This window comes from Podarcis muralis, chromosome 1 (genome assembly GCF_964188315.1).
Source record: "Podarcis muralis chromosome 1, rPodMur119.hap1.1, whole genome shotgun sequence".
NCBI lineage: Eukaryota > Metazoa > Chordata > Lepidosauria > Squamata > Lacertidae > Podarcis > Podarcis muralis.
The window spans coordinates 44,681,249-44,693,739 of record NC_135655.1 but is presented as its reverse complement, the minus strand read 5'-3'; the positions used below and the strand labels follow the sequence as shown (position 1 = coordinate 44,693,739).

General features: G+C 40.7%; 1 protein-coding gene across 2 annotated transcripts in view; it reads left to right on the top strand.

Moving 5' to 3' along the window:
- The window catches only part of VPS39 (VPS39 subunit of HOPS complex), a 34,870-nt gene extending 22,961 nt beyond the window's left edge, over positions 1 to 11,909 (top strand). For both annotated transcript variants that reach the window (XM_028723855.2, XM_028723847.2), the window contains 9 exons: positions 3,487 to 3,585; positions 3,862 to 3,979; positions 4,403 to 4,531; positions 5,153 to 5,255; positions 5,973 to 6,018; positions 7,419 to 7,568; positions 7,926 to 8,060; positions 8,278 to 8,369; positions 9,821 to 11,909. In XM_028723855.2, coding sequence (XP_028579688.2) covers positions 3,487 to 3,585; positions 3,862 to 3,979; positions 4,403 to 4,531; positions 5,153 to 5,255; positions 5,973 to 6,018; positions 7,419 to 7,568; positions 7,926 to 8,060; positions 8,278 to 8,369; positions 9,821 to 9,896 — 948 coding nt within the window. In that variant the 3' untranslated portion in view covers positions 9,897 to 11,909. The remainder of the gene's footprint in view (positions 1 to 3,486; positions 3,586 to 3,861; positions 3,980 to 4,402; positions 4,532 to 5,152; positions 5,256 to 5,972; positions 6,019 to 7,418; positions 7,569 to 7,925; positions 8,061 to 8,277; positions 8,370 to 9,820) is intronic.
- The last annotated feature ends 582 nt before the right edge of the window (positions 11,910 to 12,491 follow it).

Genomic DNA, 12,491 nt, shown 5'->3' with positions numbered 1-12,491 from the left:
TTCTTGGAGCTTTTAACAGCTGTTACTGCTATCGTAGCAAACTCATCAGCAAATCTCTTTGGAGGTTTGCCTTTTGTGGCTCTCTGTGACCTACGAATTAGCCTTAAGTCTTCAACACTCTCCTCTTCCTTCTTAGGAGAAAAACGACCTATTGTGAACAATGGTTCCTCCAATTCTTGATCAGAGCTTTCAGAGGGTCGCATAGAGGCTTTCGCACTCTTGAAATCCTCTGAATCACCTGATTCAGTTTCAGATTCAGACTCAGAACCTTCATCAGTGGGTTGTTGTGGATGCTTTTGACTATCCTCAGTCTCATCACTGTCATCAGGATAACATTGGAAAATTCCCACATTCTCCCCCCACTTTGCATTGTACTCAACACTTCTTGTGAGCTTAATTGTCTTAGAGTCAGTCATCATTATTCTGTAAGACCCTTTCTGATAACCTAGAAAGATACCATGCAATCCACGCTTGTCTAACTTGGAGTTTTGTGGTGAGTGAACCCACATGTCAGAACCAAAAATTTTCATGTGTTTGATGTATGGCTTCTTGCCAAACATCTTCTCATAGGGGGTACAACCAATCGCTGAAGATAACCTGCGATTGTAACTGTAAACAAAACACGAGAGAGATTCGGCCCAATAACTCTCTGGAAGATTGGCATCATGCAGCAAGGTTTTTAACCCTTGAAGCAATGTCTGATTTGCCCGTTCCGCAAGTCCATTCTGCCATGGCGAGCGAGGACTAGACAAATCGTGTTGAATTCCTTTCTCAGTCAGAAAAGCTTCAAACTGCTGAGAAGTGAATTCTCCCCCGCGATCACTGAAAAGAGTCTTTATCTTCTTACCATGCACATTTTCCAACCAAGCACAGAATTCCTTGAACCTAGGAAAAGCCTCTGATTTCTGCTTGAGATTGTACACAAAAATATACCTCGAAAATGCGTCAATGAGAACCATGAAGTACCTATTTCCACCCAAAGAGGGCGCTAGTGGTCCAACCAAATCAGCATGAACAATTTGGTATGGTTCCGTAGCTTGCCTACTAGACACCTTACCTTTCGCAGCCATTTTCACCTTGTTTGCTGCGCATGCTTTGCACTTCATGTGGTACCTGCAGGGTTTAATAGTCATACCTTCAACCAAGGCAGGCATTTTAGATACTGCCTCAAAATGCAAATGACCAAATTTTCGATGAAAATCATGAATACATTCTGCATGCAAACTTTTGTTAGAACCTGCAATACAACAAGTATCATCCTGCACAACATCATCATAATACAAAACAAACAAACGATCAACATATTCAGCATGCAATTCATAGTCATTTTTCTTTGTGATGATGCACTTCTTGTTCTTGAAGGACACGTCAATGTTCCGCTCATTCAGCTGTCCAACGCTGAGAAGATTATGTTTGGCGTCTGGCACGTAAAGGACATTCTGTATCGATAAGTCCAAACTGTGAAGAACAACAGTTCCGTAGCCTTTACTGGGAATCGTGTGGTCATCCGCCTGGTGAATCGCACCTTCCTGCGGTGTAAAAGACACAAACAGTCTCTTATCGTTGCACATATGGTGGGTCGCCGCCGAATCAACAACGAAGAAAGATCTAGACGTCTTCTGGACCTCTGCAACCTTTGGAGTGAAGCGTGAAACCATAGCCTTGTGCTGCGTTGTCCTAGACACCGGACCTTTGCCTTTGCCTCGGCCTTTTCCACGCGATGAGCTTTCGCTGCGCTGCTCTGTCTTGGCCTTGGGATATCTGCATTCCCTCTTCATATGGCCTAGACGTCCACACGAGTAGCATTTCACTGCCTTCAAAGCTTTGGCGCCATCTGGTGGTTCCACTGCACTATGGGATGACGTCTGTGAAGACTCCCCCTTGCCCATGCAGCTAGCACCCCGGCGATCTGCTTCATTTAACACCACGGCAGTAACAAAGTCCACTGTCAGCTGAGCTGTTGGCTGCACAGCAATCTGGGTTGCAACAGACTCCCAACCTGAACCCAAAGATTGTAGTATCATGAAAGAATACACAGCCTCTGGAAAGTTGAGTCCTCTCTGTTGCAGCTCATGTCTCAGATTTTGCATCTCCATCAGATGTAAACGCACATCTCCACCTTCAGCAAGAGCCATATTATGCAGCTTGTTAAAGTAAAACATAGTAGATCCAGCTTCTGTCCTTAAGTGAGCCTCTCTCAAAGATTCCCAAATTTCTCTGGCTGAGGTCTTATCACGCAATAGACAGAGCTCTTCTGGGGATACTATCAATGTAAGTGTTCCCCGTGCTTTGGAATCCTTAGCTTTCCATGCATCTGTAACTGGAGCTGGGGGGGTTTCTGTAATCACCTCAAACAAACCCTCTTTCCGCAGAATTGCCTCTGCATACAGAACCCAGTCCGCATAATTTTTCTTGTTGAGCTTAGGAATCCCACAAGCATCCTGAAGGGCCATCATGACTCTGGCATTAGCCTTCAGCGTCATATATGCTGCTTTAAATCTTGCTGCGTCACTGCTGCAGCTGCTTTATTCCAAAAGCGCTTTTAAAAGTTACTTTCGATTTCCCCAGCATAGTAACTTGAGCCTGGGAGCCTTTTGCGTATTCCCGGCAAAACGGCTTTAAAAGTTCAAAGTCCAGCCATAAAGCCATTAACTGGAAGCTGGCAGGCTGCCCGGAGCAGGAGTACATACCTCATCAATCATGTTTACGCGCAGAGCAGATTCCGATCCGATCCACTGGGCCCATAACCACGTGTTGGTGTAAAGCAGAGTTCCGTGCCCAGCGGAAGGATGAGGAGTACGTACTACATACTCTATATTGCTTTATTTACAGTTCAAAGCAGGTATATTACAGAAAGACATCTTGCCTCTGCAGAAGCAGAGAATGCATCCTCTCTCCTCGACAGCTTGGAGAGAATCACCCAGTGAAAAACAGGAAACCAGTGTACGTCACATCCAGTCTCCCTTTCCCGTGAGAAACTCCAACAGTACAGACTGTGGAATGTAAACACCTGTCTCGTGACAAGCCCTTTCGCTGCACAGTGAAGGAAAGCAGAAACCAACAGTGGTTAGGGTGGGGAGAGCTTAACCAAAAGTCCCAGTTCACATGACGTGCTAAGCCAAACCCTGGGTTAGTTCAGTGTGGCACAATAGTAGGACCAGGAAGAAGCAAAGTGGCTGCAAGTTCCTTTCCAGAACCCGTTCAATAAGTGGAGGTCATGAATGCATGCAATATCTCAGTTTAATAGGGACACTGGCTATAGAATGCTACTTGCTGATACAGAGAAATAGGGCAAGAGGTTTACCCGCAGTGTTCTGTGTTTGTATATTGTGCTCTCAGCTGGAGAAGGTTGAAGCTTAATTGCTGCTGCTCCTTCAGAAAGATATTGTGTGTCATTTTGGGGGTTGTGAATTGAAGCGTTTGACTTCCCTTGGAAAAATGAGTACACAAATTAACTTGGTGAAATTCAACCTTTTTGACTGGCAGATATTCACAGAAGATCTTCCTGAAGTGGAATCCCTTCCTCGAAACAAAGTCCTCAGTTTCTTGATAGAGAACTTTAAAAACCTGGCTGTTCCATACTTGGTAAGAACTCATGCTGTTACCTGCATGCCCTGTTCTGATAACAGCAATTTGTGTCTGACTTCTAGGTCTATCTGACACAATTTTTGAAGGTGAGCAAATTATAAACATGTAGCAGTAGCTAATCCAGGACGTATGTAGCCGTTTTTGTAGGATTCCTGGTTTATATTAAGGAAGAAAAAAGTGGCTTCTCTTGAACACATATTGAAATATTGATGGGAAGAGGCAGGGTCTTCTATGGTCAGATGTCATACATGGGTTGTGGACATGTATTTACAGGAACATATAATCCAAACCTGGGAAGAGGCTGGTTCAGAGTTCCACAACTGCCTGATTCAGCTCTACTGTGAAAAAGTGCAAGGATTAATGAAGGAATATCTCAGCTCTTTTCCTCCAGGTATTTTCACCCCTGGTCTACTTCAGTGTGCCAAAATAAGAAACTATGGGACAAACTATGGAGAAGAAGTAGTTGATTAAAAGAATGGGAGGGAACATGCTTTTGAATACCAGTTGCTGGCAATTGCAGGTGGGGATAAAACTGTTGGATTGGCCACTGTGAGGACAGGAAACTGGATTAGATGGACCTTTGTTTTTAAACACAAGGGTGATTCTGTAGATTGCAGACTGTAAGCAGCTACTGTTAGGTAATGTATCTCAGTTGTGCACTATTAGGAACATTATTAAATTTTACTTTGCATGAGATGTTCAGAAGCATCTTTGTTTCAGTGCGTCTCCTGTCTGATGGGAGTGAGACTTCAGATAACTTCATTTTATGGCGTCACATTTGCTGATGCTAACCAATGATATTCTTCTGTTTCAGATAAACCACCGGTGGCAGCAGGAGAAGAGGAGGGGGAACTCGGAGAGTATCGGCAAAAACTTCTTTTCTTCCTTGAGACTTCCAGTTGCTACAATGCTGAGCAGCTCATCAGTGACTTCCCCTTTGATGGTAAGAGATGGTGCAGCCTTATTGGTCTCCTTCATTCCTGGGGGCAATTAGCTATAGTTATTACAGTGGAATCGTATTTTTCTTTAGTCCTTTTTTAAAAATTTAAAGACATTTTAAGTGCTGGAAAAGAGAATGTAGCCAGTTATCCATGTCTCAGTAATGTAAAGGGATTTCACCTTATTATTATTAAATTTTATATTGGCACCCGCTCCATCCTGCCAAAGGAGCCTAGGGCAGCATGTCTGTGTTGGCCTATGGTGGAAGAGATGCTGCATAATGGCCCATTATAAATACATCTGATACTGTTGATAGAGGACAATTGACTGTTTTATGTGAAGAACAATGTTTAAAATGCTCACTGTTTGGTTGAAAAGCTATGGGTAACTGAAAAGTGGTGTACAGAGGAATAAAAACAACAACAACCAACAGTGTGATGCTACTGATTTCTAGAATAAACTGAGCTCTTCCTCTTCCTTTGTAACAAAAGATGATCTTCCTCTGCTACTTAGTTTGCTCTTGTCCTCTTACTCATTTTCATGACAAATTCCCATAGCCAACTTTGCAGAATTGTGTTGCTGTTGAAGGCAATAATAGCTACTTTTGTTCTACTCCTGCCTGCAGGCCTCCTAGAAGAACGTGCTCTGCTGCTGGGACGGATGGGAAATCATGAACAAGCTCTCTTCATATATGTTCACATCCTGAAGGATACAAAAATGGCTGAAAAGTACGTCTCTGCTTAACAGCAACACTTTGTTAGTTTTTAAAGAAGCAAACCAACTTAGTTCATTCTTACCTGTTTAAGTGGGAGGTGTATGTAGTCATTTCCCACCTTAATTTGTTCCCCTCTGCATCGGGGGTCGCCAGCCTTTGTGGCACATCTGCAAACTAGAGGAACTGTTGCAGGCACCACACACACATGGCAGCCTATTGGAAAGGAAATGAGCCTAATTTGAACAAATGAAAGGTGGGGAAGAGAGCCTTGTGTGTCTTAATTGTAATTAGCAAAGGGGTCCTAGTAGCCAGTTCATTAACAGTCTTAAGAACATAAGAAATTAGCAGGTGCACTTACCAAGCGACCCTTGTTTGTTTGTTTTGTTGCATAGACGTATGATTCATTGTGCAAATATGTATGCATAAATATGGCATAGAAAAATGTTTTAATCCTGGAAAGTATTTTTCTTTCTTACATGTGATCAGTCCTTTTTAACATTTTAATTTGCAAACTGAGAAACCAGTTTAAATGCCTTTCCAGTTGATAGGCATCCATCTGCCTCGGGAGACAATGGAAGAGTTTGCCTTTGGGGGTAAAGTCAAACTGTTGGAAGGCTGCAGCACAGTACTCACTGATAATTGTAGGGTAATAAGTCAAAATATGCAATTTTTAAAATAAGCTGGACTTCAAGGCCACTCTGAGTTTCATGTATACGCTGTTGTGTTTCAGTTACTGTCACAAACACTACGACAAAAGCAAAGATGGCAGCAAAGATGTGAGTAGTTTGTTTTCTGTTACCTTGGAGTTTACAAAACATGCTTCCTTTAATTATCCTGTTTCTGTTACATAGTTTGTAGCATCAACAAATTTAATGGCAGGTAATTGGAGTAAAAGATTTTTTATGAAAAAAATGAGCTTGCAAGACTTGAAATTTTTTAAGTATTCAAGTCATTTAAATACTTAGGTGTTGCTCGGTGTGTGTGTGCAAATCAAGCAATCTCTTATTTCCAAGCAAATTGCTTTGGAAAATATACTGTTGTATTTGAAGCAACTTTGCACCCTGCAGAGGTGAGTGGGGCTCATTGCCAAGGCCATCATTTCTCCCCTGGTGGAAGAGCTTCGTCTGCCTTGGCCTCCTAGCACTACAAAACTTGTTTCAGGCAGTTACTGCACAGGCATGACTGAGCTTGTGCGGTTTCAATTGGCCAGCCTCACACACAAAAGGCCCCCTTTCTACCCATTAATCACAGTTGTGTGTGAGGTGGGAAAAGGAGTGGTGGCTTGGGCAGCAGGAGGCTATGTAGCTAACAAAAGATTAAATGGAGGGTAGATCAGGGCTACTACCCACAATGGCTGTGCTCTGGCTCCACAGTCAGCGGTACTACAGTGGAATCTCGGGTTGCGGACGTAATCTGTGACGGAGGCACGTCCGCAACCTGCAGTGTTCGCATCCTGAAGCGCCATGTCTGCACAGGCCCCAACGCGATTTGGTGCTTCTGCGCATGCGCAAAGCGTGATTTAGCGCTTCTGTACATGCACGAGCGGCGAAACCCAGAAGTAACCCGTTCCGGTACTTCTGGGTTTCCTTGGTCTGCAACCCGAAAACACGTAACCTGAAGCGTCCGTAACATGAGGTATGACTGTAATGCTTCTGAGTAACAGCTGAACAGGAGGGGAGAGCACTCTTGTGCTCAATTTCTGCTTGTGGGTTTCCCACGGATCTGGTTGGACACTGTAAGAACAGGATGCTGGACCTGATGGGCAGGCTCTTACCTTTTTACAAGGAAATAGGTGTGTTTGCACGCTCACACATTTATGTCTGCTACTTAATTTTACCTTTGTACAGTAGGATTGTTTCTACACGTATGCATTGCAGTATACCTTCCATTGCAGGCATAAATACCTAAGGGTGTTGCAATATACTAATTAGTGCATTTCTTTCGCAGATAAAGATCAGCTTTAACTTCTGAAATAAATGGGAAACACTTTTCCCAGGAGCGCTGTGGACTCTTGTTCATACCATTTTAGCAAGAGCTTATATAAAGCTGTAAATACTTTTGGTCAAGATAAGAGTTTTGTTATAAGATGGGCACTGTCTCTGTCTGGGGTGGAATACTTCGTCCCAGACATTTTGGAGTGGATTTTAAATACAGTGGTTTGCTTTGTGTCAAACAGGTCTACTTGTCTCTTCTCCGGATGTACCTCTCACCACCTAGCGTTCACTGCTTGGGACCAATCAAGATGAAACTATTGGAGCCTCAAGCCAATCTCCAGGCTGCATTGCAGGTTTTGGAACTTCATCACAGCAAGTTGGACACTACCAAAGTAAGGATTATTATTATTTGATGAAGCACACCGCATTGTGGAATGGAGTAGATATGATGCAAGAAACCTCTATTGCACATTGCATTAAAATAAACTAGCTTTTGTGTTTGAATACCCCTTTTTCTTCCACAAGCTGCTTGAAGGGCCACTTTCTTTGCAAATAAAATTAACCTGTATCCAGAGAATTTGTTTTTTTAAAGAGCTAACGTACACGTAACTTGTGAATTTATTTATACCAAATTTTGCAAGAGATATTCCTCCCCCGCCCCCATACTCACAACCATGAAAAGTTGGAATACTGGAACTGTATTTTGGAAGAATCCTAACACATTAATTTCCCTTTGGTTGTATCTGTAGGCAATAAACCTCCTCCCAGCAAATACTCAAATTAGCGAGATTCGAATCTTCCTGGAAAAAGTCCTTGAAGAAAATGCCCAGAAGAAAAGATTCAGTCAAGTACTTAAAAATCTTCTCCATGCTGAATTCCTGAGAGTATGTTGTTCATGTTACTTCTCCATATTTATCAAAGGGAATGTTGAAAGCAAATGTTGGGCTGTTGTATGTGAGGGGGTTGTTTGGTAGAGAAATTGGTAAATTGTAAAACCAAAAAACAGCAACAATAATTAGTTTAACTGTTATGAAGGTAATTTTCATATATCTTCAGGGTGTGTGGGAATGTTCTATTCTATTTGTTCTTATTTTGCCATAGGTACAGGAGGAACGGATTTTACACCAGCAAGTGAAATGTATAATCACAGAGGAAAAACTTTGCAGTGTGTGTAAAAAGAAGATTGGAAATAGGTATGTGGAAATTGATACTCAGTCTGATTTTTGCACATTTTTTGTGGAAGAGCAGCAGTGGGCTAGGATGCTTGCCGAAGCATTCTTAGAGTGTACAGTTAATTTTTTGATAATGCACTCCCAAGCATGTTTATTCAGAAGAAAGAACCGCTCGATTCAATGAGAATTCTTCCTTGATAAGTGGGTATCAGGAGGGGGGGGGCATGATGGTGGAATTCACTTGGCTTGCCTCTTAGCGTGAACTTTTCTGAATCAAATAAGTGAACTGACATAGCTATCCTTTGGAATTCATGCTTACTCAACATTTGTGATGCAGTTCTCCAAAAAGGATGCACAAAAATGCATCATGAAAACTACTACATGTTGGAGATGTAAATAGGAACAATGTTTCACATGTGGTGGGAATGCCGACCTATTAAACAATTCTGGAATGAAATCTATGAAGAACTTAAAAAGATGTTTAAAATATCTTTCAGAAAAAAACCGGAGGCATTCCTTTTAGGTTTAATTACAAATGATATCCCCAAAAATCAAAGGAAAGTATTCCTTTATGCAACAACAGCTGCCAGGATGCTTATAGCTAAAAACTGGAAAGGCAGAAAAATCCATCAGTGAAAGATTGGCAAATTAAATTTTGTGACTACATAAATCTGGCAAGACTCACAGCTTACATAAGGGGACAATCGGACCAGAAATTATTAAAAGAATGGGGTTGTGCTAAAGAGTATATGAAAAAACATTGTTCTGGAGTTAGTATATTGGTATGTAATGAATGATGCTTTACAGGATTAAAGAAAAAGAAAAATGGTGTAAAAAAAAAAAAAGTACCAAGATGGAAGTAATCTAATTAGACACAACAATACAGTAAGAGTAAATTTTTTGAGGTGTTAGAACAAAGAAAGGAAGTCAATTTGTGTTTATGTACGTAATGATATGGGTTTTTTTTCTGTAGATGTGTGCTTTTTCGTTTAGTTTTGTTTCCTTTGCTTTTTTTTCCTTTTCTGTTTTTTCCCCCCTATATGTTCCGGGGATTTTTGTTTGTATAGTATTATTTTGGATTCAATGTTTGTAATTTTTGTTATGATTCTGCATTGAAAATAAAAAAAATTAAAAAATTAAAAAAAGAAAAGAAAACTACTACATGTCTTTGGTTTTGGAATTTTTGAAAATATCTTTTAAGTCTTGCCAAACACTAGATAAGCCACCTACTAGCAAGAAGGGAAGGAAACATGCACACGCTGCTACAGGAACACAAAGGAAACAAAACACTAAGAATTGCAGAGAGAAAGGCTGGTTGAGATGTGACCTTTCAAAAAGTAAAGATTTTTGTAAAGAGGAGCCTGTTCTGTGCCCTTCTAAAGATAACTAAATCAAGTAGTGTTTTTTATATTATTTTTAAATTATTAAGATAACCAGATAACTTGATGCACCTACCTTTTCTCTTCCTATAGTGCCTTCGCCCGCTATCCTAATGCAATAGTCGTGCATTATTTCTGTTCCAAAGAAGTGAGTGCAGCAGACACCTGAAATGATTGTCATGTGGACTGCAGAAGCCATGGCGCTTACCTGGAAGGAGAGCGAAGAGAATTGGAGGCATTGGAGAAGTTGGAGGAATCTTCTGAGGCATGTTGCTTACGAACAACTCGAGCCCCACGTCGCTTTACCAGATGACTCGCCATGTAATCTGCCAATGCTGGCATAGTAGGGGAAACTGACATTAACTATTATTTTATATACTTGGCATCAGGTTAGCCTCAGAGCACTTCAGCATGAGGAAGAATGAAAGCTAAATAGCAACGAGATGCCATCACGCTCCAGTTTTTGTAGCAGTTCTCGTTCCAAGGAAGACCCAAGTCAAAATGTCAAGTCAAGCAAGGCAAAAATGCATTTTGTGTTGGATTCTGTATTCTGATCATAGTTGGGGAAAATTATATGATTGTTTCATCAGCATTACATTGAGATCCACTTTTATCAGTCATTTGGAGGCAGGCACTTCCAGAGAGGCTGTACCCAGATTTCCTTACTGCTAATATTGGATATAAATAGGCATTGGCCATCGAACCTTATCCTTTGTATTTGGGAGTGGTTATCACCACTGATAGAAAAGTTCCAAGGGAACTAGTCTAATAACAATATGATCAGAACTGGAAAATGTGTATTATTAATTTTTTTGAGAAGCATGTAAATATGAATGAGCATAATATTTGCACTGTGTATAGTCACTTCGATTATGAGTAGAATGAAAAGTGACAATGATTTTTCTGAAGGGAGGGGGAAGTAGCATCTGCACTTGTACCAAAAAGTTAAAGGAGCAACTTCTTTAAAAATCAGATTTCAAAGTGTGTGTGTGTTTTATATTGAGCACCTGGTCTACACTTTGGAGTCACTATTGTGTTGAAGTGGTTAAGTCTTCATGAATACTCCAGCTTTTGAGTAATGCAGACATTTCCATTGCGGTATTTTTAGTTCCCTATTATGTTCCCACTGGTGCTCCTCTGTAGCTTTGTTGTACCCTCATTGCTGTGATACTGAAAAATCCTGGGCCCTTGCAGGTTGTAATGTTACTGTCTTAACATTATTTTTTAAAGCCTAATCTTTTATGAAGGTGATAAAGATGAACTTGAGAGTTCAGCAGCAGGTGAACAAAGGCTTGTGATAGGAGCAATTGGTTCAGAGGATCTGAATGGGGAAGTTATCTCAACATCCCATAACAGCTATTTATTATTTTTTAGTTTTTTGTGACTGTAATCATTCAGTGATTTATAGTTTTTGGCAGAAAGTCACCATAGTTGAGGAAATAAAGGTTAAGGAAAAGCCTTTCTATGCTGTTTTGATTTCACTACGTGCTTGGTAAGATCCTAAGATGAGTGAAACACTAGGATAAATTTAGTGCGTAATTTGATCTGCTGCAAAACAGCTTGGCCTTTTCTAGGAGCTGCTTCCCTGGCTACCTTAAGTACACTGTCCAGTGAAGTCTATCCTCAATGTCACATCTATTTCTGTGTTATGTGCAGTGAATACCAACTGTGTCTTACTGCTGGGTTTGGGATTTGTTCTTCCGCTAAGATTAAACTGATTTTTGGTACTTTGTTCCCTTAAATCCATAGAGTGTCAATGCATTATGTTTGTTGCTTTTGTTCAGCTTCCTAGACCAGACAGGTACTGCAGGTGAAGACCACACGAGATATTAATATGTAAAGGACAGCAAAACGAAGTGTTTACATAGAAACTATTATTTGTGCAGTCCATTCTGACACAGATTAATGATATGTCTGCTGCCAGTAAAGCCGCATGCTCCACTGAGGCATCTCAAGTGTACTTTTCTCCTTCACAGAAAAGCTTTTATGTGCCTCGATTCAGCTTCATTGCATACCTTCTGCAGAGAAGTGGCTTACGCTATAATTGCCTGCTGGTAGCCTTGCACAGTGTCTGGGATTCACTAACTGTACAACAGGTTAATTTGAAGCAATAAATTATTATAAATATTTGGGAAACCTGCATATTCTTTACCCCCTTAAAATAAAATTTTATATTGTACTTCCTTTTCAGACTTAGCTGTGTGTAGTCTCAAACATTAATTTTTATCATTAAAGGTTTTTTATATGGGTTGTGTGATTCAGACAAAGGATGTTGCCAGTCTAGTTCCCAAAGGTGAGGCACAGTTGCTGCACTACAGAATTGCTGCTGTTCAAACCTGAACCACAGGATCTACCTGTATTATGACATTCAGGTTTTTTAATCATGCTGTGCCATTATTTCAGAAGCTGTTCACATTTAGCCTACATTTTCAAGTATGGCCTTTAAACAATATTTTGCTGATATATGGAAATACAAGTTGGAAAAGGTCTTAAAATGATAACAGATTTCCATGTAGATAATGCAGGGTTAGAAGTAGTAAATAAAGCTTTCCAGATGACAGTTATTTCAATTGATTCTTTCTCAAGCAGTTCCATTGACCTTTTAAAAGGTCTACCCAGGAGTAATCAGGCAGTTGTGTGCTAACTATTTAGGTTTCCATTGTCCTGAGCATTCACGATGTGTTACTGTAGTGTAAGAGTCATGACCTTTCTCATTATATTGCCAATGCATTAGTGACATGGACATGGTATCTGAAGAAGTGTG